This window comes from Myotis lucifugus, unplaced genomic scaffold (assembly GCF_000147115.1).
Source record: "Myotis lucifugus unplaced genomic scaffold, Myoluc2.0 scaffold_420, whole genome shotgun sequence".
NCBI classification, from domain to species: Eukaryota; Metazoa; Chordata; class Mammalia; order Chiroptera; family Vespertilionidae; genus Myotis; species Myotis lucifugus.
Genome location: NW_005871468.1, coordinates 72641 through 95049, shown reverse-complemented (window position 1 = coordinate 95049; position 22409 = coordinate 72641). Strand labels below are relative to the sequence as shown.

At 46.5% G+C, this 22409-nt stretch overlaps 1 protein-coding gene and 1 non-coding gene across 2 annotated transcripts in view; one reads left to right on the top strand and one right to left on the bottom strand.

The window, feature by feature from the left end:
• Window positions 1–22409, bottom strand: part of DNAH2 (dynein axonemal heavy chain 2) — a gene marked incomplete at its 5' end in the record, with an annotated part of 108325 nt that overhangs the window by 66322 nt on the left and 19594 nt on the right. The window contains 22 exons of the mRNA XM_023743950.1: window positions 2561–2699; window positions 3041–3221; window positions 3337–3419; window positions 3567–3723; window positions 5117–5220; window positions 5326–5487; window positions 6814–6977; window positions 7404–7578; window positions 8306–8462; window positions 8546–8746; window positions 10559–10751; window positions 11233–11380; window positions 11574–11762; window positions 12062–12301; window positions 12544–12700; window positions 13470–13616; window positions 17906–18120; window positions 19794–19976; window positions 20246–20375; window positions 20830–21035; window positions 21376–21463; window positions 22166–22323. Of these exons, the coding sequence (XP_023599718.1) occupies window positions 2561–2699; window positions 3041–3221; window positions 3337–3419; window positions 3567–3723; window positions 5117–5220; window positions 5326–5487; window positions 6814–6977; window positions 7404–7578; window positions 8306–8462; window positions 8546–8746; window positions 10559–10751; window positions 11233–11380; window positions 11574–11762; window positions 12062–12301; window positions 12544–12700; window positions 13470–13616; window positions 17906–18120; window positions 19794–19976; window positions 20246–20375; window positions 20830–21035; window positions 21376–21463; window positions 22166–22323 (3577 nt within the window). The remainder of the gene's footprint in view (window positions 1–2560; window positions 2700–3040; window positions 3222–3336; window positions 3420–3566; window positions 3724–5116; window positions 5221–5325; window positions 5488–6813; window positions 6978–7403; window positions 7579–8305; window positions 8463–8545; window positions 8747–10558; window positions 10752–11232; window positions 11381–11573; window positions 11763–12061; window positions 12302–12543; window positions 12701–13469; window positions 13617–17905; window positions 18121–19793; window positions 19977–20245; window positions 20376–20829; window positions 21036–21375; window positions 21464–22165; window positions 22324–22409) is intronic.
• LOC111823202 lies at window positions 18393–18499 on the top strand. The gene has a single exon (XR_002826214.1). It is a non-coding gene; the product is annotated as a U6 spliceosomal RNA (small nuclear RNA).

Sequence of the window (22409 nt, the reverse complement as noted above, 5' to 3'; positions counted from 1 at the left end):
ACTTCTTTAAAAAAAATTTTTTTTAAAAAACCTCATAGACACAGAGAACAAACTGATGATTGCCAGATGAGAGAGGGATTGGGAGGCTGGGTGAACAAGGTGAAAGAATTGAAAAGTACAAATTGGCAGTTATAATATAGTCACAGGGATGTAAAGTACAAGCTTAGGGAACATCTATAATAATAAAAGCGTAATATGCTAATTAGACCAGACAGCCAAACAACCTTCCGGACATCATTCTGGAAGTCCTTCCAGATGAAGCCGCCGTGGCGGGAGCCAAGGCAGAGGCGGTTAGGGGCAATCAGGCAGGCAGGTGAGCAGTTAAAGGCGATCAGGCAGGCAAGTAGAGTGGTTAGGGGCGATCAGGCAGGCAGGCAAGCAGTTGGGGCGATCAGGCAGGCAGGCAGGCAAGTGGTTGGGACAATGAGGCAGGCATGCAGAATGGTTAGGGGTGATCAGTCAGGCAGGCAGGTGAGCGGTTAGGAGCCAGCAGTCCCTGTTTCAAGAGGGATGTCCGACTGCCGGTTTAGGCCCGATCCCCCAAACCCTGTGGGATCAGGCCTAATCCAGGAGTCGGACATCTCCCAAGGGGTCCCGGATTGGGAGAGGGTGCAGGCCAGGCTGAGGGACCCCCCTCTCTCACCCCCGTGCATGAATTTTGTGCACTGGGCCTCTAGTAGTCAATAATCTATAATAATAAAAGTGTAATATGCTAATTAGACCAGACAGCCAGGGCTGCGAGGGCTGAGGCAAGCCACTGTGGCTGCAAGGGCCGAGACCCTTGCACAAATTTTGTGCATTGAGCCTTTAGTGTTGCAATAACTATAAATGACACCAGGTGGGTGCAACACTAACAGCAGAATAATGCATGTTGTCACTCAACTTTGCATAACCTAATACTTACATTTTATCAGAATAATTATGTGGGGTTTCTTTTTTTTTTTTAAATATATATTTTATTGATTTTTTACAGAGAGGAAGGGAGAGAGATAGAGAGTTAGAAACATCGATGAGAAAGAAACATCGATCAGCTGCCTCCTGCACATCTCCCACTGGGGATGTGCCCGCAACCAAGGTACATGCCCTTGACCGGAATCGAACCCGGGACCCTTCAGTCCGCAGGCCGACGCTCTATCCACTGAGCCAAACTGGTTTCAGCCAAGGTGGGGGGAGTTTCTTATATGTATACTCAATTCTTGGGAAAAGGAAGAATTGTTAGATTTGACCCTAAGCAAAATAAAGAAGTTCTCTATACCACTTGACAAAACTCTCTCCTCAGGATACCCATTGTAGGTGCCAGTCACAAAAAACATGACTTCCTGATTCTTTAGCCCAATATATAGCAATCAACCAGGCCTCACTATGTTTACCTCTTTCCCCATCCCCTACCAAAGTATCTACAATGAAGACTAGTTAATCTGATAACTAGTTAAAGTCAATGTTTGCAGGGGTGAGGGGAGTGGGTGGGTGGAGGTAGAAGAGGGTATGGGGGCATAAATAGTGATGAAAAAAATAAAATAAAGAAAAATAATAATAAAGTCAATGTAATAATAACACTAGCTAATAGTAACCAAGGGCTTACTCTGTGCCATTTAATGTGATAAGTGCTTTATTTGCCTGATCTCATGAGGTGAATCAGCTAGAGATGAATCAGCTAGAGAAGAGGGAGTCCTGCTGGTGTGGCTCAGTGGTTGAGCTTTGATCTAAGAATCAGGAGTTTACGGTTCGATTCCCGGTCAGGGTATATGACTGGGTTGCAGGTTCAATCCCCAGTGTGGGGTGTGCAGGAGGCAGCCAATCAATGATTCTCTCTCATTGCTGATGTTTCTCTCTCTGTCCTTCTCCTTTCCTCCCTGAAATAAATAAAAACAAATTAAAAAAAGAGAGAGATCTCTTACCCCCCCCCCCGAAGGACTTGTATGCATGCATATAAGCATAACCAATGGACATAAGACACTGGGGGGTAGGGGAGGCTGGGGGATTGTCAAGGGCGGGGGGGAAAAAAGGAGACATATGTAATACTCTTTGTAATACTTTAAGCAATTAAAAAAATAAAGTTTCCTTAAGTCCCTTTCAAAAAAAAAAAGAGAGAGAGAGAGAGAGAAGAGGGATTTCTCAATCAGGACTTCCTGACACACAGTGTTATTAATTGAGCACTAACTTTACAGCAGACCCTATACTCAGTGTTACATACTCCTGTATAACTCTTGTAAACCCTGAGAAATAGCTATCATTAATCCCCCTACTACAGGTGAGGAAACTGTGGCATGGAGGGAGGGAGCTGCCCAAGAGCATACAATCAGTAAAGCGTAAGTCAGATTTTGAACTTGTCTGCCCGATTCCATATCCCATTCTCTTAACCACTACATTGTACTCCACTCAAACATTTATTGAACTGAATTTACTGAACTATTATTTAATGCTTTGAAGTAGCCATGGTGATGGTATGGCAGCCAGGTACAATAGTCATCTTTCAAAAAGTGAACCAGGTGGCCATGACTTCACACATACATAACACAACCTGAGGTCATGTCAGGGCAAGAGGCCAGGGAGCTCAGACCTGGATAGTGGGTGCTCCGGAGAGCATTGTTGTCCTTGCTCATCCGCTCCATGATGGTTTTCCACCTGCTGTTGACCTGGTCAAATAAGGCTGATTCATTGGGCAGCTGCTTACGGATGTCCTCTCCTAGGAAGATATTCTGAAGGGCCAAGAATTTTGGAGTGAGGCGTTTCTCACATACTTTCCACACTCTGCTCCCTGCTCCCAGACCATGGGTGATAGTTGAGTAGAAGATAAGGAGCATTAGAATCAAAGGGTCAGAGAGGTCAGAGATCTGGGTCCAAGAAAAATAATGAAAGAAGAACAAGGCTTTTCAGGGAGGGAACTGACGGTGAGAGGTAATAACTAGTGCTTGGGTCCTGAATGAAGAATCGCTGTGGCGGTGGGAAAACAAAGCTGATAACGGGGCAAATATTAGGTCCTATGCAAATAAGGGAGTGAAAACAAGGCGTAGGAAGAGCTCAGGCTGTGAGTCCTGACCTCCAGGTACATCCACTGACGCTGCACTGTGAGCACTGTCTCAATAACTTCCAAGATGAGGGAGAGGCAGCGCTCCCAGTGGTCCACCTCCTTCTCAAAGGCCTTGACAAAACGAGATGCCTTCATGGTGGACAGAGCCACCTGGTTATCTTCCAGTGCCTGGAATACTTCCTCTGTGCCTCTGGGAAGGAAAGCATCAAAATCATGTTCCTTCCCCATCTGCCAATCCTTGGTCCCCGCTCCGCAGCCCAGGTCACACAGCCCACCCCTCTCTGTCTCCCCGAGGCCCTCTCTACCTGAGCCGGTGATAACCCTTATCCTTGTAGGGTATTAAGTCTAGCTGAATCACTTCCCAAGTCTTGGCAATGTTTTGTAATGCCTGTGGAAAGAAATCGGGGGACACAACAATCAGATATTTCATCCCCAAGGGGAACGGGAGCTGCAAGAAGCCATCAGACGATAAAAAGCTGGAAGCCTTTGCTCCAGGCTTAGGAAGCGGGGGAGTATGGAGAGGACTCTGTCATACCAACTCTATTGCCAGTTCTTTGGTTGCTGAGGCAGAGATCTCCCCAATCTTCTCCACGTGTTGATCCATTCCAAGTTCCACAATCTTCTCCAAAGTAAAGCTTTCAGATTCCTGATCAAACTCCCGTTGGATCTCATCCCTGACCTGATCCCAGTGCCTGCAGCCAGGGACAGAGGTCAGTTTAGAGGGCTGAACACCAGGGCCTGCTGGAAAGTGTTAGCGTCACTGCTGAGCTTCCTGCCACTGGGATATTATGATGTATATTTATTCATTCATGATTTCACCCCTATTTACTAAATAGGCTCTACCAGGCAACGTAGGCACTGTGGGGAATACAGAGATTGATGTGCGATTCTCAGGAGAAGGGAGTTAAGATGGATCACTACAGTTTTATTATAGATTCTGTGCTGGGCTAAGTGCCCTACATGAAACATCTCACTTAATTCTCACAACCACTCTATAAATCAGGGGTGGGAAATGTCCAGCCCGTAGGCCATATAAGGCCCACAAAATCATTTGGTCTGGTCCTGCCAACGCATTGGGGGTGAGTTCATTAAATGTTAAGTATAGCAGATTAATTTTTAAGGGGATAATTTTGCATGGCCCACGAATGATGTTATAAATATCCAAATGGCCCTTGGCAGAAAAAAGTTTCCACACCCCTGTATAAATGATGAATTATTGTCATTCCATTTATATATGAAGAAACTGAGGCTTAGAGAGATTAAATAAGTTAAGTAAATAAAGTGGTTAGGTTATACTTAACCCCATACTTAATGGTGAAACATTGCCAAAAACATTATCCCTGAAGGCAATGCAAAAGAAGTAAAATTATTTTCTCCTAAATATATAGGTAATTAATTACTAAAACACCATTTGTAAGATAGTTTATTCTATACTCAATGGTTTCAAAGGACCCTTCTATTAAACTTGAAAAACAAAAGTATAAAGAATTAGAAGAAAGTTGGAGAGGATGAATTTATAACTCTGGGGTAAGGGAGGTCTTAAACAAGGCACAGAAGCAAAAACCATAAAGAAAGTTGTTGCCCTGGCCAGTGTGGCTCATTGGTTGGGCGTTGTTCTGTGCAGCAAAAGGTTGCTGGTTCAATTCCCAGTCAAGGGTGCATGCCCTGGTTGTGGGCTTGATCCCTTGTAGGGGGCGTGTGGGAGGCAGCAGATGGATGTTACACTCTCACATCAAAGTTTCTCTCTCTCTCCCTCTCCCTCTCCTTTCCTCTCTTTCTAAAAATCAATAAACTATTTTTTAAAAAGAAAGAAAGTTATACTTTTGGCTGCATCAAAATAAGAACTTTTGTATGGCAGAAGGCATACAGCTTAGCTAAGACAGATGGCATAAAGTGAGAGGAGACAGAGGGGGATGGAAGCAGAGAAGGAATACAGAACCCAGGACAGTGCGAGAAACAGGACCGTGGCAGGCTCTAATGAAGGTCTCTTCCAGAAGTGTGTTTGTAGACAGAGGGGCACAGAGAGCTATGATCACCACGGAGGGGACAGGCCAGGCGGTCACCCCAGGAGCGGAGGAGACGTACCTCTCTCTGAGGGCGGAGTTCCGCAGGTCTGAGATGAGAGGCATGGTCCTCTTGAACTGCTCGAGTTTTGATCGAGTGGTTTCAATAATTTCCCAGTTTCGGTCCTGAGCAAAAGTGGGAAGTATCAGAAGAGCTGACAATCTTACCTGCATAGTTACCCTTCCCCAGTTGGCTTATCTTCTGCCCCCTTCCCTCCTTTCTTCGCACACCTTAAACTCCTTGGCTAGTCTTGTAAGGCGACGATACAGCCCATGGGCCATGGTCTCCATGGTCTCTGTCTGCAGGTTCAGGAACCGACCGGTCTTCCACTGGTTCCAGTTTTCCTCCCAGTCCCGTGTGATCTCCCAGATTTGCTGGAGTGCGTCTAGCTCCTTTGTGGCAGAGAGAAAGATGTAAGTAGCATGACTCTTGCCCTCTTTCTTCCTGACAAACACTCAGGTTCTTTGCTCCTCTCATCTGAGAAGTTTTTCCCTCCAGGCAATAGAGCTGCCTCCTCAATTCAGATTTCTTTCTCTACTCTCTTGCCTTACGAGCTCCTCAAATAACAAGCACAGGAAAGTATATTCAGCATCATTAGTCAGTAGAGACATGCAAATCAAAACCACAATGAGACTCAACTTCACACCCACCAGAATGGCTAGGACCCAAAAAAAAAAGTGGGGGGCGAGGAGTGTTGGCGAGGATGCAGAGAAATAGAAACCCTCGTACATTGCTAGTGGGAGTGTAAAATGGTGCAGCTGCTGTGGGAAATAGTTTGGCAAGTCCTCAAAAAGTCAAACATAGAATTACCATATGATCCAGCAATTCCACTCCTGGGTACATACCCACAAGAACTGGGAACAGAGACTCAAACAAATACAAGTACACACATGTTCACAGCAGCACTACTCACAGCAGCTGAAAGGTGGAAACAACCAAATATCCATTACTTGTTAATGGATAAACAAAATGTGGTCAATTCATACAACAGAATACTAGCCAGCCACAAAGAGAAATGAAATATTGACTGGCACATGCTACAACACGGATGAACCTTGAAGATATCATGCTAAGTGAAAGAAGCCAGATACGAAGAGCCACATATTTGTATGACTCCATTTATATAAAATGTTCAGAATAAGCAAATCCACATGCATAGGAAATAGGTGAGTGGCCACCAAGGACTGGGGAGAGACCGGATGGGGAATGACTGCTGTGGATACAGGGTTTCCTTTTGGGGTGATGAAAATGTTTTAAAACTAGAGGTAATGGATACACAACACTGTGAATGTACCAACTGCCACTGAATAACTGTTCACTTTAAGCTGGTTCTTTTCTTATCTGAATTTTACATCAATTTTTTTTAAAAGCTACTCATGCCCGGCCAGCATGGCTCAGTGGTTGAGAGTCGACCTATGAACCAGGAGGTCACCTTTCGATTCTGGTCAGGGCACATGCCAGGCTTGCAGACTCAATCCCCAGTAGTGGGAGGTGCAGGAGGTAGCTGATCAATGATTCTCTCTCATCTTTGATGTTTCTATCTCTCTCTCCCTCTCCTTCCTCTCTGAAATCAATAAAATATATTTTAAAATAAAATAAGAAGCTCCTCATGCACCCATCTTCCTAGTCCTAGCTGTTTTTCCAGGCCCTTAGGGTGAATTCACCTGTCCCCTGCCCCATATGCTTAATTACCATGAGGGCCTAACTCAGCACCCCACCTTCTCCAGGTTCTGCAGGTCCTTGGAGGCTGGCTGCTCGATCTTGAAGATGCCCAAGTTGGCACGGAGAGTGTTTTCTTCGTCCCTCATGGCATTCAGCATGGCCCGCATTTGGGCGATCTGATCTAGAGCAGTCTGGTGTCCCACACTACTGGTGAAGGGGCCTGTGGGAAATCCCAGATGAAGCTCAGATTCCCACTCAGGTCATGGTCCCCTGAAAGGACTGTCATCGCTCTCCTACCTCTTTGTGGGTAAATCTCACTTCTTCCTCACATGAGAGAGGGAAGGAAAGGAAAATAAGAGAAAATGCATTGAAAGGATGGTGATTAATCTTACCAAAACTATTCCATGTGGCTCAAGAATCAGAAACAGGTGGGACTTGGGAGGTAGGTGTAAGGAAACTGGAATGTGAGTTGGGCTGCTGTCTTTTGACCAACCACAGTTGGGTTGCTGACAGAAGTGCCACTGCTCTTTTCCTGTCCCCCCTACAGTCCTTCCTCCACTCATCCTTGTTCGCACCTCGACTGTAACCTTTGAAAGACTGGGTCAAATCAAAGGTAAAGAAGGAGGAGAGGATACGAAAGGGGTACCTTTGGTGCCAAATTCTTCCAGAAGATTATGGGCTTTCTTCTTGAAATCATCAGCTGAGTGAATAAGGCTTGTCTTGAATTTCTCCTTGTGCTTCTTCAACATCTGTTCACTGTCCAACAGAGTTTGCTGGAAGATAACCCACTCCCCATTGAGACTGTTCAGCATCTCCAGTACCTGGGGACATCAAAGAGGGGAGGGTGACCCACGAGCAGAAGTTCTGTCCATCTCACCAATGCCTTTAAGGACTCTTTTCTGATCCTCCACAGCAGAGTCTGTGGCCAAGTTCTGCATGCAAAGAGGCCCAAAGAAATCAAGCAGTGAGTTGCTGGGCCTAAAAGAATTCCATAAATAGCCTTAGGTGGGTTATCTCAGTGGATTAAGTGTCAGCCCAGGGACTGAAGGGTCCTGGATCCGATTCCAGTCAAGAGCAGGTACCTCGGTTGCAGGCTTGATCCCCCTGATTGGGGCGCATGCGGGAAGCAACCAATCGATGTGTCTCTCACATTGAAGTCTCTCTCTCTCTCTCTCTCTCTCTCTCTCTCTCTCTCTCTCTCTCCCTCTCTCTCTCCCCCTCCCTTCCACTTTCTCTAAAAAAAGAGTCATTGGGGGAAAAATATCCTCAGGTGAGGATTAACAACAAAAACAAAAAAACTTTAAAAGAATTCCATAAACTAACCAGAAATATCATTTGAATGAGCTTTGGCTCTCAGAGGCTTTTGAATCTTGAACCTTCTCCACACCCCCCACTCCACACACACACACACACACACACACACACACACACACACTCGTCTGCTCTCCCTCCTGACAGCAGAGGGATCTGCTATGTGAGAGATCAGCTTCCCATGCTACCTGCTGCTGGCATGGGCTCAACGTGGGACCAAACGGCACTGGAACTCACACTGTCCGCCACGGGCACCTCGTACTTCTCGAGGATGGCGAACTGCTCGTGGATGGGAGGAATCTGGGTCTCCAGGCTGGGCAAGTCGTGCTGCAGGGTGTCCATGAGTTGCAAACTGACCCCCAGTTCCTCCAGCGTCTGGGGAGGGCGGCTTATTCTAAAGCCGGGCAAAGAGCACAGTTAAGGAGACAGGGCAGGGCATGCTCTCCCCGCCCGTGCCATGCGCCCCGCCGCCCGTACTTCTCCGCGTTCTCCTTCAGGTAGGTGTGCAGCTCCAGGAGGCGCCGGGCTGCCATCTCCTTGAGCAGAGTCGTGAACTTGTTCTGCCACTCGTTGCAGTGCTGCACCAGCGAGAACTTGAGATGCGAGCAGTCCAGCAGCACAAACTGGATGTTGAGGACGGTCTCCTCCTTCTGCACATTATTAGCAACCTCTGTGTAGCTGAAAGGCCCATGTTCCTGCTAGGAGGTTTTTTCTTTGACGACATGCCCACTGCCCTGATGCCAGTTCAAGTTCTCATTTCCTTCCGCCCAGACCTGTGCAGCAGCTCCAAAGCTTTCTGCTACACCCCATTGTCTCTCATTTCAGTCCACCCAGACACAGCTGTGACCGTGTCATTTTCCCAACCACTGCCTTCAGGACAGCTATCAGATTCAGTCTGGCATTCAAGCCTTTAGCATTACATGGACCTGGGTTGAGTTCACACTGGTGCTCACTAGCTCTATGACCTCAGGCAGGTTGTTTAACTGTTGGAAGCCTATTTCCTCATGATGATAAAAATAGGCCCTACCTCACAAGGTTGCGGAGAGAATGAAGTTGGTTGTTGCCTATAAAACCCTTTGCACCCTCCCTTTTGTGTATCTATGTTCCAAATACTCACTACTTGGCAAACATGCTAATATGTTCCCAACTTTATGCCTTTGCTGATGCTATTTTCTCTCCCTGAAATGCCCTCCCACTGCCCACCTCCGCCTGTTGAAATCCTACCCATTGCATAAAGCCCAGCCCCTGGCTGGAAATTCTGTCCTCCCATTGAACTGCCCTGGTGCCTTGTAAACCTTAATCATATACTTTTCACATTTGAAGCTTGTATAATAGAAAGCATCTGAGGACCGTACTTTAGCACTTAGAATGTGCTTTTACATATATTGAATAGTCTCACAACCTTGTAAGTAGGTGGTGTAATATCTGTTTCACAGGAGGCTGAGGCCTGGAGAACCTAAGTGCCTTAAGATTCCACAGCTAGCCCTAACCGGTTTGGCTCAGTGGATAGAGCGTCGGCCTGCGGACTCAAGGGTCCCAGGTTCGATTCCGGTCAAGGGCATGTACCTTGGTTGCGGGCACATCCCCAGTGGGGAGTGTGCAGAAGGCAGCTGATCGGTGTTTCTCTCTCATCGATGTTTCTAACTCTCTATCCCTCTCCCTTCCTCTCTGTAAAAAATCAATAAAATATATTTTTTTAAAAAAAAGATTCCACAGCTAGAAAGCAGCAGAGCTGGGATTTCATCAGTTCCCACAATGCCCCAGCCCTGTTCTTTTATCTTCCCTACTACACTGTAGCCCTCAGGCGGAAAACACTTGTTCATTTCTTTTTATTCCTCAGGATCCATAGAACAACGGTGGTTTCTTTAATAAATGTAAGACTAACCAGAGGACAAAGAGATGGGAGATCTTTTCCTGACTTTAGAATTTAAGCATCTTCTTCAAATGAACTCCAACCTACCTTCTTAAAGGGGAAGTGTTCACTTCTCTCATCCTTTAGATGCCAAGCATTGCCTTCTTTCCAATAGGACCCTGTGGGTACTACCCACCAAACGGCTTTTCCCCTAAATCTTATCCAGCTCTGATGTGATCTCCACCCCTGAGGAGCAAAGGTTCCATGCCCCAGGCCGTTCTTTCCTATAGTTGAGGACACACTTTCTGCACCTCTCCTTACCCCCAGCCTGCCTTCTGAGCCTCTAGCCTCCTGAGATTCTAGACCAGTGATGGCGAACCTATGACACGCGTGTCACTTCTCATTTTTTTGGTTGATTTTTCTTTGTTAAATGGCATTTAAATATATAAAATAAATACCAAAAATATAAATCTTTGTTTTACTATGGTTGCAAAGATCAAAAAATTTCTATATGTGACACGGCACCAGAGTTAAGTTAGGGTTTTACAAAATGCTGACACGCCGAGCTCAAAAGGTTCGCCATCACTGTAAATCTATACCTTCAGAGACAGACCTTCACAGCCGCCTGCTCTCCTTACCGGGCTATGTCGGCATCAAAAGAAGAGACAGGGGGGTTGAGACGCTGATAGCGACGAATAAAAGAGTCCTTGTTGATCTCCCAGATTTCCCGATACATATCCCAGGTCTTGAGATAGTTCTGCAGCAGGCTTGCGTTATTCGTCATGCCACTGCTGATCTGGGCCTGGATCTTCTTGATGTCCTCATCACGCTCTTCAGGACCCAGCAAAATGCTTCTCATTAACTTTCACTTCAACCCAAGCTCCAGCCTGGCCCTTGGCCACTGCCCCGGACCCTCCACTCCAATATCACCCCCACAAAGGAATAAGACTCAAACATGAGCATTAGAAAATAAAGGAGAAGGCAGAAAGTAAAAGTATGAACTTAATCTATAAGATTCAGATATATCAGTTGTTGGTATCTGGACATGTTATATCCCAGACCCAGTCCTAAATTTGTCCTTCCTAATCTCCCACCCCGAATCCCAAATCCCAGGAGCATCTGTTACCTAATCTTCTTGCCTCCATCCCTGCCTTTGCTTCCTTCCCCAATCCAGCCCCCTGACCTGCCTTTCCACCTGTACTAGAGATGACTGACCAGTATCTGGAAACAGCCCTGGTCTCTCCTCCCAGCTCTGCCCGTTCGTAAGCCTCTGCTATCCCTGCACTAAATTCCCTCCCTATTGCCCACTCACCCACGATTAAGTGGATGGGGTCACGAAAAAACTTGCGCTTGAGGAGAATTTCAGGGAGGTGGCGGAAGACAGAGATGGTGGAGAAAAGGTGGTTGCCAATGTCATTGACCACATTTGCCAAAGTCTGCAGAGTGGGTGAGAACTCCACCTGTGGGAACACAAGGAGCCTTCGCACAGGCCATGGAGGAGACAGGCCTCAGGACTGGTAAGGTTGGACACCTCAGAACCAGATCTGGAGGCCAAAGGATAAAGTCAAGGTCAAGGGTCAAGTTTAAGGATTGAGGGAGACTGGAGAATAAAGTATGATCATTTTCAGGTGTTGGGGGCAAAGCGGTGCCCACCTGTTTCGCATTTCCCTGCATGTCATTCTGCAAAATGACAAGGACTCGGAAGAGTGGGTTTGGGGAGGTCTTCCCATCCCCATTGATAGCTTTGGACAGTTCCAACAGTGACCACTTCACATTCAGTCGCAGGGCATCCTCCATCATGTGGTCCAACCGAATCGTGTATAGCATCCACTGCTGCTGAATCTGGTGGGAAGAGGGAAGGGAAAGAGAATCCTCAGGGTAGACAGTAGATCTGGCCAATGGGGTCGGGGGGGAGAGGGGCGAGGGGAATAGGCTGGTTAAACAGAAAGGCAGGACTCTGAGTCCAGAAGGAAGAAGGTTTGACAGACTGAAGGTTGGGTGAATCCAACAATAGAGCAGGATGTTTGAGAAGCACATATTGGGGTGGGGGTGGGGTGGGGGGAGATTGAAAAAAACAAGAGGATGGTCTGATGGGCCTGGGGGCTTCCCCAACCACAAAGCCCTGGCCACAGGACCCCTACCTCCGAGCCATCATTCTTGAAGACTTCATAGGAGTTGGCCATGATGGCTACCACATCATGGTGTAGGCTCACCAATTTCTGCTGCACAGCTGCCCGATGCTCTTTTTGGTCCTCCTCGAATTCCAGGTCCCTGTACACCCGTTTGCCACTAATGCGTACCAACAGTGTCTCTGATATCTCTTGGGCTCGCCAGCCAATGGTCAGAGTGGATGCCTTGAAGTCATTCACAATCATCTGTACCTGGACTCAGAAACGCCCCCATAGGGTGGGGGCCTCAGCTTGGGAAAAGACCTTCTGGGCCTAATTCTATCCTCCCACCTGTCCTCTACCTAGAGTTGCTGACAGTAAAAGTCCTTCCCCAAGCAAACTTCATTTATTTCCCATTACTCCCTGGTCTCTCCACCACTGCCTACGATTCAGGTATTAATTTCCCATGCACCAGCCCTTTGCTCCGCCCTTAGGGTCTCATGACCATGGCCTACCTTGCTGGCATGGATGCGGCACTCTGTGATGAAAAAGGCACTGGCCCCCTTCAAGGACCAGTGCAGTTTCTTGAGTCCAGGGTGGATCTTCTTATCCAGGAAGCGGATGCGTTCTTTGAACAGGGCCTGCTCGTTTGGGGACAGCATGGCGATGATCCTGCGTAGAAGAGCAGACTGGTAGCTGATGGGACAAGCTCTGAAGACCTCTCCTCCACATCAGAAACTTGGTGGGAAAATCTGAAAGTTCACGATTCTAGAGAGTGCTTTTCAACAAAACATTTCGCAACGATGGAAATGTTCTACAATTGGTGCTAATACCATAGCCGCTAGCCACGTGTGGCGATGAAGCATCTGAAATGTAGCCTGTGCAAATGAGTGACTGCATTTTTTAAAATTATTTAATTTCAATTATTAATTAAAATAGAAATAGCCATATGCTGCTAGTGGCTACCACCATGGATAGTTCCATTCCAGACACCCCAAAAAGACTGCTGGTTCCACCCCCTTGGACTTTAATTGGGATGAAAAAGGTACCCAACCCAGAACAAAGCCTCACTCCAGAAATGAGTGCCAAGGGCATTAAGAGAAGAATTGACTGCATGGCCTTGGTTCAATGAATCTGATGTTATTCTGTGTCCATAATCTGAGTGCCAGTTTCATTCCTAGAGAAGTGACCCAGGCTTACAATACATATGGCCCTATGGGGTGGGAGAGGACCTAGCTGTATGCTCTCTACCCTAAAGCCAGAAGCCAAAACCACAAGGGAGTAGTCGTCGGGCCACAGAGAGAGACTGGACGAAAAGAATCTTTTGAGATGGACAAAATGGAAAGGATGGCTACTGTAGGGAAAGAACATCATGGAGCAGATACAACAAAAAGGAGGTAAACAGCATGCAGAAGGACTGCCGTGAGGACTGGGGCCCTACTTATTGTAGTCTCGAGCAACGAGCAGCAGATTTTCACGAAGAACACGCAGCTCCTCCGCACGTTCAGCGACGTTCACCACATAATGGGGCGTCTCGAACAGCAGCCGCTCCCAGTAGTCAATCTCCACAAAGAGAATCAGCAGAGACCTTGGGGGGGAAGAAGAGCAGAGCAGCTGAAGGTGCTGCTCAAGGGCACAAGAGCCAACAGCAGGCCGAGGGGGCGCAGGGCTGAGCAGCACCGAGGCAGAGGAAGGGTCAGAAACGAAGCAGCATCTCCAGGTTGACAACACATGGCGTTGGCCCCTCCCCTCACTAAAGCAGCAGTAAAGGGGTTTGTGTTGCTTAAGGCATAAGCCCACCTATTCAAGGAGACAACAACAGAGTAATTTTGGAAGCTGAACAGTAGATGGATAAGGAGCAGAACCGGAATCTTAAGCTGGTGACGGAAACAGCTAAGAAGCCACTCGGTTCCTGCTGTAGGATTCTCCAAAGGCCCAGGGGCTGGCGGCTTCAGGCATTAAGGAAGGGCATGAAGGTGGGACTAAACCGGGGAAACCAGGTGAAAGTTTAGGAAGCAGCTCTCCCCATGTCCCCTCCTGTACTCCGCACAGTTAGGGCAGGTGCCCTCTTCACCTCAACAAAAGACTGAAGGCTTCTTTCCTGGAGAAGGCAGCACAGAACCAGAGGGTCTTTGGTCTGGACCCCAAGCCCATTTGAAGGAGAGAGGGGTCGGTAAGTGGCCATGTGCCCACTATGTTAAGACCTCCAGCCTTTTTTTCCTACCCAGAAACCAGCACTCTGGCAGCGGGCCCTACCCCCTCCAAAATGAATTTTGAAAGATTTTCTTCTGAGGCCTCTGCCCACCCTAAGAGGAAAAGTGCCAAGATGATGCCTTCAGTAATCCCCTGAAAACAGGCCCCCCCCCCCCCCCCAGCGCGTCAGCCTGCAGGGAAGCTCACAGGAGTGAAATTTTAACTTGTCAGTCAACAGCACAAATTTGGATAATACCTTCCTGATGTTGAGCTGAAAACTCCATGAGACACTTTTTTCACAATGATGTTCAGGCTTTGCCAGAAGTTTGTCAATAAATTTCTGGAGTAAAAATTTTATTTTATTGACAAGTATACTTTATAAAAAGAAATAAATGTGGCCCTACCTGATTTGGCTCAGTGGATAGAGCATTGGCCTGCAGGCTGAAGGGTTCCAGGTTTGGTTCCGGACAAGGGCACATGCCCGGGTTGTGGGCTTGATCCCCAGTGTGGGGCGTCGAGGAGACAACCGATCAATGACTCTCTCTCATCATTGCTGTTTCTCTCTCTCTCTCTCCCTCTCCCTTCCTCTCTGAAATCAATACAAATATATATTTTTTAAAAGAAATAAATGTGGGCCCTAACTGGTTTGGCTCAGTGGATAGAGCGTCGGCCTGCGGACTCAAGGGTCCCAGGTTCGATTCCGGCCAAGGGCATGTACCTTGGTTGCGGACCCATCCCCAGTAGGGAGTGTGCAGGAGGCAGCTGATCGATGTTTCTCTCTCATCGATGTTTCTAACTCTCTATCCCTCTCCTTTTCTCTCTGTAACAAATCAATAAAATATATATTTTTTTAAAAAGAAATAAATGTGGGAAATGATTTTTGCAAAATATTTTATAATTATCCTCAGACAAGTGGTCAGGCAGTAGAGTAGGAAAGTGAGCTAGCTGAGTTTACTGCTGACAAACCAGAATGAACTGACTCAATGGAGAAAGTGCTATAGGACTGGGGAGGAAGGAGAAAGTGCAAGCCCCAGACACAAAAAACAAACAGATGCCAGTCTCCCACCCTGCTCTGGGAAAATTCCACTACACGGAGGAATCTGCTGCCTACATAGTGATAACACAGTTCTTTTCAGCCAGGGTACAGACAACATCTGGAATATGTTTGCGATAAGGGCAATCAGTAAAGCTGGTCTGGCCATAAAATGTGGTAAAAGCCAATTTGGACTTCAGAGTTCAAATATTTGGGATATAAGGTGGGACAGTAAAAGCCCTTGTGAGATAAACTAGGTGCTATTAGGGACTGGAAGGCTTCCGTGACTAAGGGAGAGTCAGGTAATTCTGAGGACAATTAGCACATTTGAAAAGCATGCTTATTTCAAGATTTTATCTAGACATTGAATACAAAAGAATAAATTAGGAAAAGTAATTTGCACCTCCTTGGAGTTTTACTAGGCTTTGGAAAAGCTGAAACTGTCTTGGATTTCTTTACTGGTTTGAAGAGCCCAGACTTTTCAAAATCCTTCCCTATGATCATGTTTTTCCCCCTTATACATTATTTACTGGATTGAGGCAGTTTTACCTTAAAACCACAAAAATGTAAAGCAGCTTCTAACAGATCTCTCTAGAAAACAATTGCCAAAGGACAGGAGCACTTCTTCTCTCTGAAAGAAGTGTCTAGCTAATATTTGGGTTTCAGCTAAACCCAAACCATAAATATTTGGCCCAATGTTGCCTTGTAAACTCTACTATAAAGATTATGCAAATGGAATTTTAGATAAATATCTGATGTATTCCTTAAGATGACCACAGCAAACAGGAAAATTTTATCTTAACTAGATGAGCACAAGCTCAAACATTCGGTAAACATATCACTATGGAGGGAAGGGAACAAGATATAAGAAGTCTGGTTGAAATCTTCTAGTACAATAATCCAAAAATGTATATGGAACCACAAAAGACCCCGAATATCCACAGCAATCTTGAGAATGAAGAACAAAGTTGAAGGTATCATACTACCTGATGTCAAACTATACTACAAGACTATGATAATCAAAACAGCATGGTACTGGCATAATGGAAAAATTTTTGAAAGACTTTGAACGTACAGAACAGTGTGCTTAGTATGCTACTATTTATATTAAAAGCCTACTGTAGCCCTGGCTGGCTTGGCTCAGTGGATAGAGCGTCGGCCTGTGAAGGGTCCCCAGTTTGATTCCAGTCAAGGGTACATGCCTGGGTTGAGGGCTTGATCCCCAGTGGGGGGGCGTGTGAGAGGCAGCCGATCAATGATTCTCTCTCATCATTGATGTTTCCATCTCTCTCTCCCTCTTCCCTTCTCTCTGAAGTCAATAAAAATATATATATTTTTAAAAGCCCTACTGTACTTATGTAGACACTAGAGGCCTGGTGCATGGATTTTGTGCATCTGTGGGGTCCCTTCGCCTGGCCTGCGGGGATTGGGCTGAAACCGACAGTCCGGCATCCCCCCTGTCTCTTCAAAAATCTTATTATTGGGTTTATAAAGCCATTTTTATATGATCCTGTTCAACCATACCTCAAAAACCATGAACCCTATCAAAGCTAGGCTCCAACAGCCGCCACTGATCAAAGACTTTTCCCAAACCTCTTCCCCTTATCTTTACACTCAGCTTCTAAACTGCTTCCTTATCCATGTGGCTCAAACATCTCTGTCCTCACTAATGCCTTCGCCCCACCCCTCTGGCCTGATAGTCCACCAGATAACACTCAACCATGAGTGTCATCTCCCCTGGTTAGGCTGCCTTCAGCTGCCCAGGACAGACACACTCCGTTTCTTGTGTCCCTCGGACTCCATCTTGGCACAGACCTTCTCTGGCAAAACCCCTTCTAAATTTGCCCAACAGGTAAGGACATTCTGTGAGTTAAAGTCAATGCTAGTAGCAGCAGCCTAGAAATGTGTGAAATACCTCTTATTATAGGGCCTAGCTGATGACAAGAGGGAGCCAAAACCAATCAAATAAAAAGTCATTTCCTTCCAATCAGGAAAAAACTGTCACCAGAAGGTTTGTAATCTCTGTAGACAGATGCCTTACATAGCTCCTTCTTTATTTTTCTCTTCTGCATTTTCTCTTCTGTATATGGAAAGGAAGCACCGCTCCAAGAGTAGATATAACTATTCACTCACAGGGTGACAGAAGGCAGGGACTTTACCATTACATAAACTTCCTGTGCCTATCTTGGTTCCTAGCACGTGGAAGGCACTCACTATATATTGTTAAATAACTAGTAAATGAATTAATTACATTTTAAATAATTATGTGAAAAAGTCATAGTTATAAAGCTAAGAGGAGAGGGCATACTCCACAGCCCCACCAATTCTCAGGAAAGCCCACACCGTGGCTCCTGGTTTGGGTGATTTAGCTGAGCCACCATGGCCATCTAGTGGCAGAGCACCTACATCACTGGTTTAGTAGGTCAGTGGGGTTTCTTTTTTTAACCATTTCTTTTAAAGATAAAATATAAAATTAAAATTAGGAAGTGATAGGAAACATATTACAGTATAAGAGAGAGTTAGAGAGGATGGAGATAAAACCAAGAGATGGGAGTTAAACTCCTGGGAGAGTTGGGGAAGGGAATGGCACCAGAGACAGAATAAGTAGGAGGAGTCAGATAAAGGGAGAAGGGGTGGGTAGGGTCTTGTACTTGTCAAAGTTGACATCCAACATGCCCGCCTTCTCCTGGCTGATTCGTAACAATGGGGTGTCCAGCCGCCGAATGCAGTCCTTGTCCAGGGTTGCTGTCCAGTCTTGGAAGGTTTTTCGAACCAGTTCATCAATGGCCTGAACCATCTGCTGATAGGTATGTACACTCTCCTCTCCAGTCCCAATGTGGGGCAGGAAATGAGCGTTAGAAAGACACTGAGGAAGAAAGAGAATGGGAGGACCTACTTACCAATTCCTCCACATTACCATCTCCCTGAGACCACACACACACACACACCAGCAATGTGTGTGAGGCCTGCTAAGGAGATTGATTTTGACTATCGATGTTTCTAACTATCTCTCTCCCTTCCTCTCTGTAAAAAATCAATAAAATATATTTTTAAAAAAAAACATGCAATACCTGACTAGTAGTCAGGGGCCCTGGCCTCTTTTCCCTTAGATTGTCAAATTAAAAAATGACAACAGCCGTGCTCGATTCGGCAGCACATATACTAAAATTGGAACGATACAGAGAAGATTAGCATGGCCCCTGTGCAAGGATGACATGCAAATTCGTGAAGCGTTCCATATTTTTTAAAAAATGACAACAGTCAATACAACAATAATCGTCCAATGTGAATAAATCAAAATTGTACCTTTTTTTGGCAGAGAGGCAAAAAATACATTTTTTGGTGTTCCACAGAATTTTAATAATTAGTTTATGTGTGGCATGAGATGAAAAAGGTTAAAAATCGCTTATTTAGAGGGAAGGTGGAGCAAAAAAAAAAGAGTGAGAAGACGAGACCAAGGCACGATGAAGAAATGGAGTCAAAATAAAGAAATAGAAGCACAAACATTCAGTTCAAGAAAAAAGTTGGGCCCTAGCTGGTTTGGCTCAGTGGACAGAGTCTCAGACTGAAGGGTCTCAGGTTCGATTTCAGTAACGGGCACATGCCCGAGTTGCAGGCTCGATCCCCAGTAGGAGAAAGTAGGAGGCAGCTGATCAATGATTCTCTCTCATCATTGATGTTTCTATCTCTCTCTCCCTCTCCCTTACTCTTTGAAATCAATAAAAATATGTATTTTTTTTAAAGCTGGGGAAAGAAAGTAAATTACAGGAGGTGAAGGACATAAGAGGTATCAGATTGAAAACCAGTAAGTGCCCTTCCTCACTGAAGTCTGAGCCCACCACTTCTTAAGAAGCTTCCAATTGTCTGTAAGCTGCCTTATTCTCTCCCAGAACCACTTACATGATGGCAGATAGGTAATTCAGACTTATATTCCCCAAACGTTTATGCTTTATTTTTCTGTTTCTTTGTGCCTATTCTTCTAGGGCAGCGGTTCTCAACCTGTGGGTCTCGACCCCTTTGGCGGTCGAACGACCCTTTCACAGGGGTCGCCTAAGACCATCCTGCATATCAGATATTTACATTATGATTCATAACAGTAGCAACATTACAGTTATGAAGTAGCAACGAAAATAATTTTATGGTTGGGCACAACATGAGGAACTGTATTTAAAGGGCCAGAAGGTTGAGAACCACTGTTCTAGGGAGACAGGTCCTTTAAGGGTCTCACCTATCCAGTTCTCTGGATTTTGAGGTTGAATTACTCTTCTTGTGGCCCAGCTTCTCAGATGCTGGCCCCATTCCTCCTCTCCACCTTGACAGAAATGCCCATGTTCTACCAACCAGACTCACCATTGCTGCAAATCCAAGGCCATGGCCTGCCTCACGTGGAGCTGCATCTGCCACTCCCCTGGGTAGACTTCGTCTCTGGTCATGAAACTCACTAGGGAATTTCTGGACGGGCCCCTCCCAGTATGTGGCACAGCCTGCAAACTCTACCGACTCACTGCGGACACGTTTTAGCAAAGTCTAGGCACTTACATTCATGACCCTGTCGATGCGACGCCGCAGGATCCGCACCCAGTGTGCCTGTCCAGAAAACTGGGCCATGTAGGGCTCCAGGGACGGCCATTTCCTGTTCAGCTCACGGTTCACGAGGGCCAGTTCACTATTAAACAACATGTAGAGATCCACCGCCTTCTTGTCATATGTTCGCTTGATAGCCTAACGGAGAAGAGACAGAAGTTGACAATATGTCCTGGGGATGTGGGTTCCCCCAGTTACCCATCCCAGAGGAAGGCTACACCCTGCTGGGGGTCACACTCCTTAGCGATCTGGAAACCAGGGGCACAGAAGGAAGAAGAGAGACCATGGCAATTTAGGACACAGGAAAGAGCATGAATGGAGGCGGGATGGTGTCCGGAAGGCTCGTGAGGAACTGAGGGAAAGCACAAGAGAACACGGGGTGGAGGAAGCAGGCAGGGCAGCGACACCTCACGGGTTGCCAGCCTGTGGAAGGTATCCAGCAGCAGCACTCCATGCTCTACGTCTCGAACTAACTCGAAGGCAGAGGTGATCAAGTTCTGGGTCATCACCTCCAGGTCCTTGATTCCAGCACGGAAACTGCATCATCAGAGAGGCATGTTGAAAGGTGGGTGCCTTCGCCTGCCCCCAAGTGCACCCCTGAGTAAGAATCCTGTGTTATGTACCAAGATCTCCCCACGTGCCAGGCACTAAGTGCTTTACATGCATTAATCCACTTATTCCTTCAAACAAGGCAATGAGATAGGTCCTATCACTAACCTTAGTTCGTAGACGAGGGAACAGAGGCTCTAACTGGTAGAGTCATTGCCCAATCACATATCTAGTACGTGGCGGAAGTGGGCTTCCAGCCCCGAAAGGCTCCTCTGGAACCCTTCATCTCAGCAGACACTCCTTCCTTGCATCCATCCTGCCTCCCTTTCCCTGATGTGTCACCTCCACACTTTCCTTTGTACGCCCTCACCACTCCTCCTAATCTTGGCTCCCCTGACCTCCCTTCCCTTATCTGTGCAGAGTCAGCCTGTGGTTCTCTCACCGATTGTAGTCTTCATGCCAAGAGGTGTTCTTGACATCCAGGATGCCCCCACGAACAGCTCGCAACATGTGCAGATTTTTATAAAAAATATCCTCAATCTCAAGCAAGTTCCGCGTTATCTGAGGCCCCTGGACGCCAAAGAAGCAAGGAAGGGGACCTTGCTTGCCATCCACCCAGCGGGCAAAATGGTACTGGCAGTCACACACCTAAAAAAAGTCAACATCAGAATTCCTGCTCTCCTTTCCGAACTTGTAAGTCCTGTGCCCTTTGATTTAACTTAAAATGTCTAAAAACTAAAGAGGATCAACCAGATGCAAGGGGCTAGTAGGATGGATTTTGGCTGCAGAATGGAATAGGAGATACTAAGGCAGTAGTAACAGGCAAAAGTCTAAAAGGATGGGGTGGTGGTAGGGCACACAGGGATGCAGGAGGAGCCAAAGAGGTTAAGTTCTATGTTTAGCATCTTCCTAGCTCCCCCACTCCTGGATGGGAATTCTGGAGTGTCTGCGGTTAGCTTTGATTTTCCTCCCCTCACAGTCTTCCCACCTCAATAAGGTCCTTGCAGCGTTGCACAAAAGCATCAACCTGAGCAAATATGCTGGTCTGGTCTAGGACCCAGCCCCGACTGGAGAACCTGTGTTAGGAGAGAGACGGACCAAATCAAAAAGCAGGAACACTAGATATCAACCTGCCTGTGCAAAGCTAGAACTGGGTTCCTGGGTTCAGGGGGAGACTTAGAAATGAGACCCCAAGAAGCAACTTTCCTGAACCCTGAGAGAGAAAATGCAAGGTGAGGGTTACCAGCGAGGGGACAAAGTGCCTCGGTTCTAGGAAAAGGTTCATACATAATGGAATTTCAGACTTTGGGGCCAAGAAAGGAGGAAAAGGCCAGGAAGGACTTCTGGAATCAGGGAGGTGATTAGAGTGAGGAGAAAGAACCTAGGCTTAGGGGCCAGAATATCTGTATTCAGAGAGAAAACCTGGATCCATGTAGAAACTCACAGGTCTAGAAAAATATAATCCATAGACTTAAAAAAATAAGTGCAAGTGAAAGAAGTCAGAATCTACACTCTACAGCAGGGGTGGGGAACGTCCAGCCGGCGGGCTGTATAAGGCCCAAGAAATCATTTGATCTGGTCCTGCCAAGGCAACCGCAGGCAGGACTCAAAATTCAACAAATCTAGGAGTTGTTTCCACAGCAACATAAATTTATATTAATAAATGATATTAGTAAATGATATTATAAATATCTTAAAGGCCCTTGGCAGAAAAAAAAAGGTTGCTCTACAGGAATGAAGGGGGGAATCTACAGAATGTTAGAGGAGACACATCGTACTGGGTATGCATTTGCACAGCCCGCAGATAATGGTCTTTCCAGGCATGACAGCAGGAAATGCAGCCTTGTAGGTCCTCCTTGCTAGAAGAGACATATCCCTCAAAGATGCGGTCCAGGGAGATGGCATGACAGCATAAGCGGATGATCTCATTGCTCATCTGCAGAAGGAGTCCCAACGGCCTCAGTTCACAGCGTTAGTTGCACCCACCCCTTCTCTGAATCTCCCTGATGTGCCTCACATCTC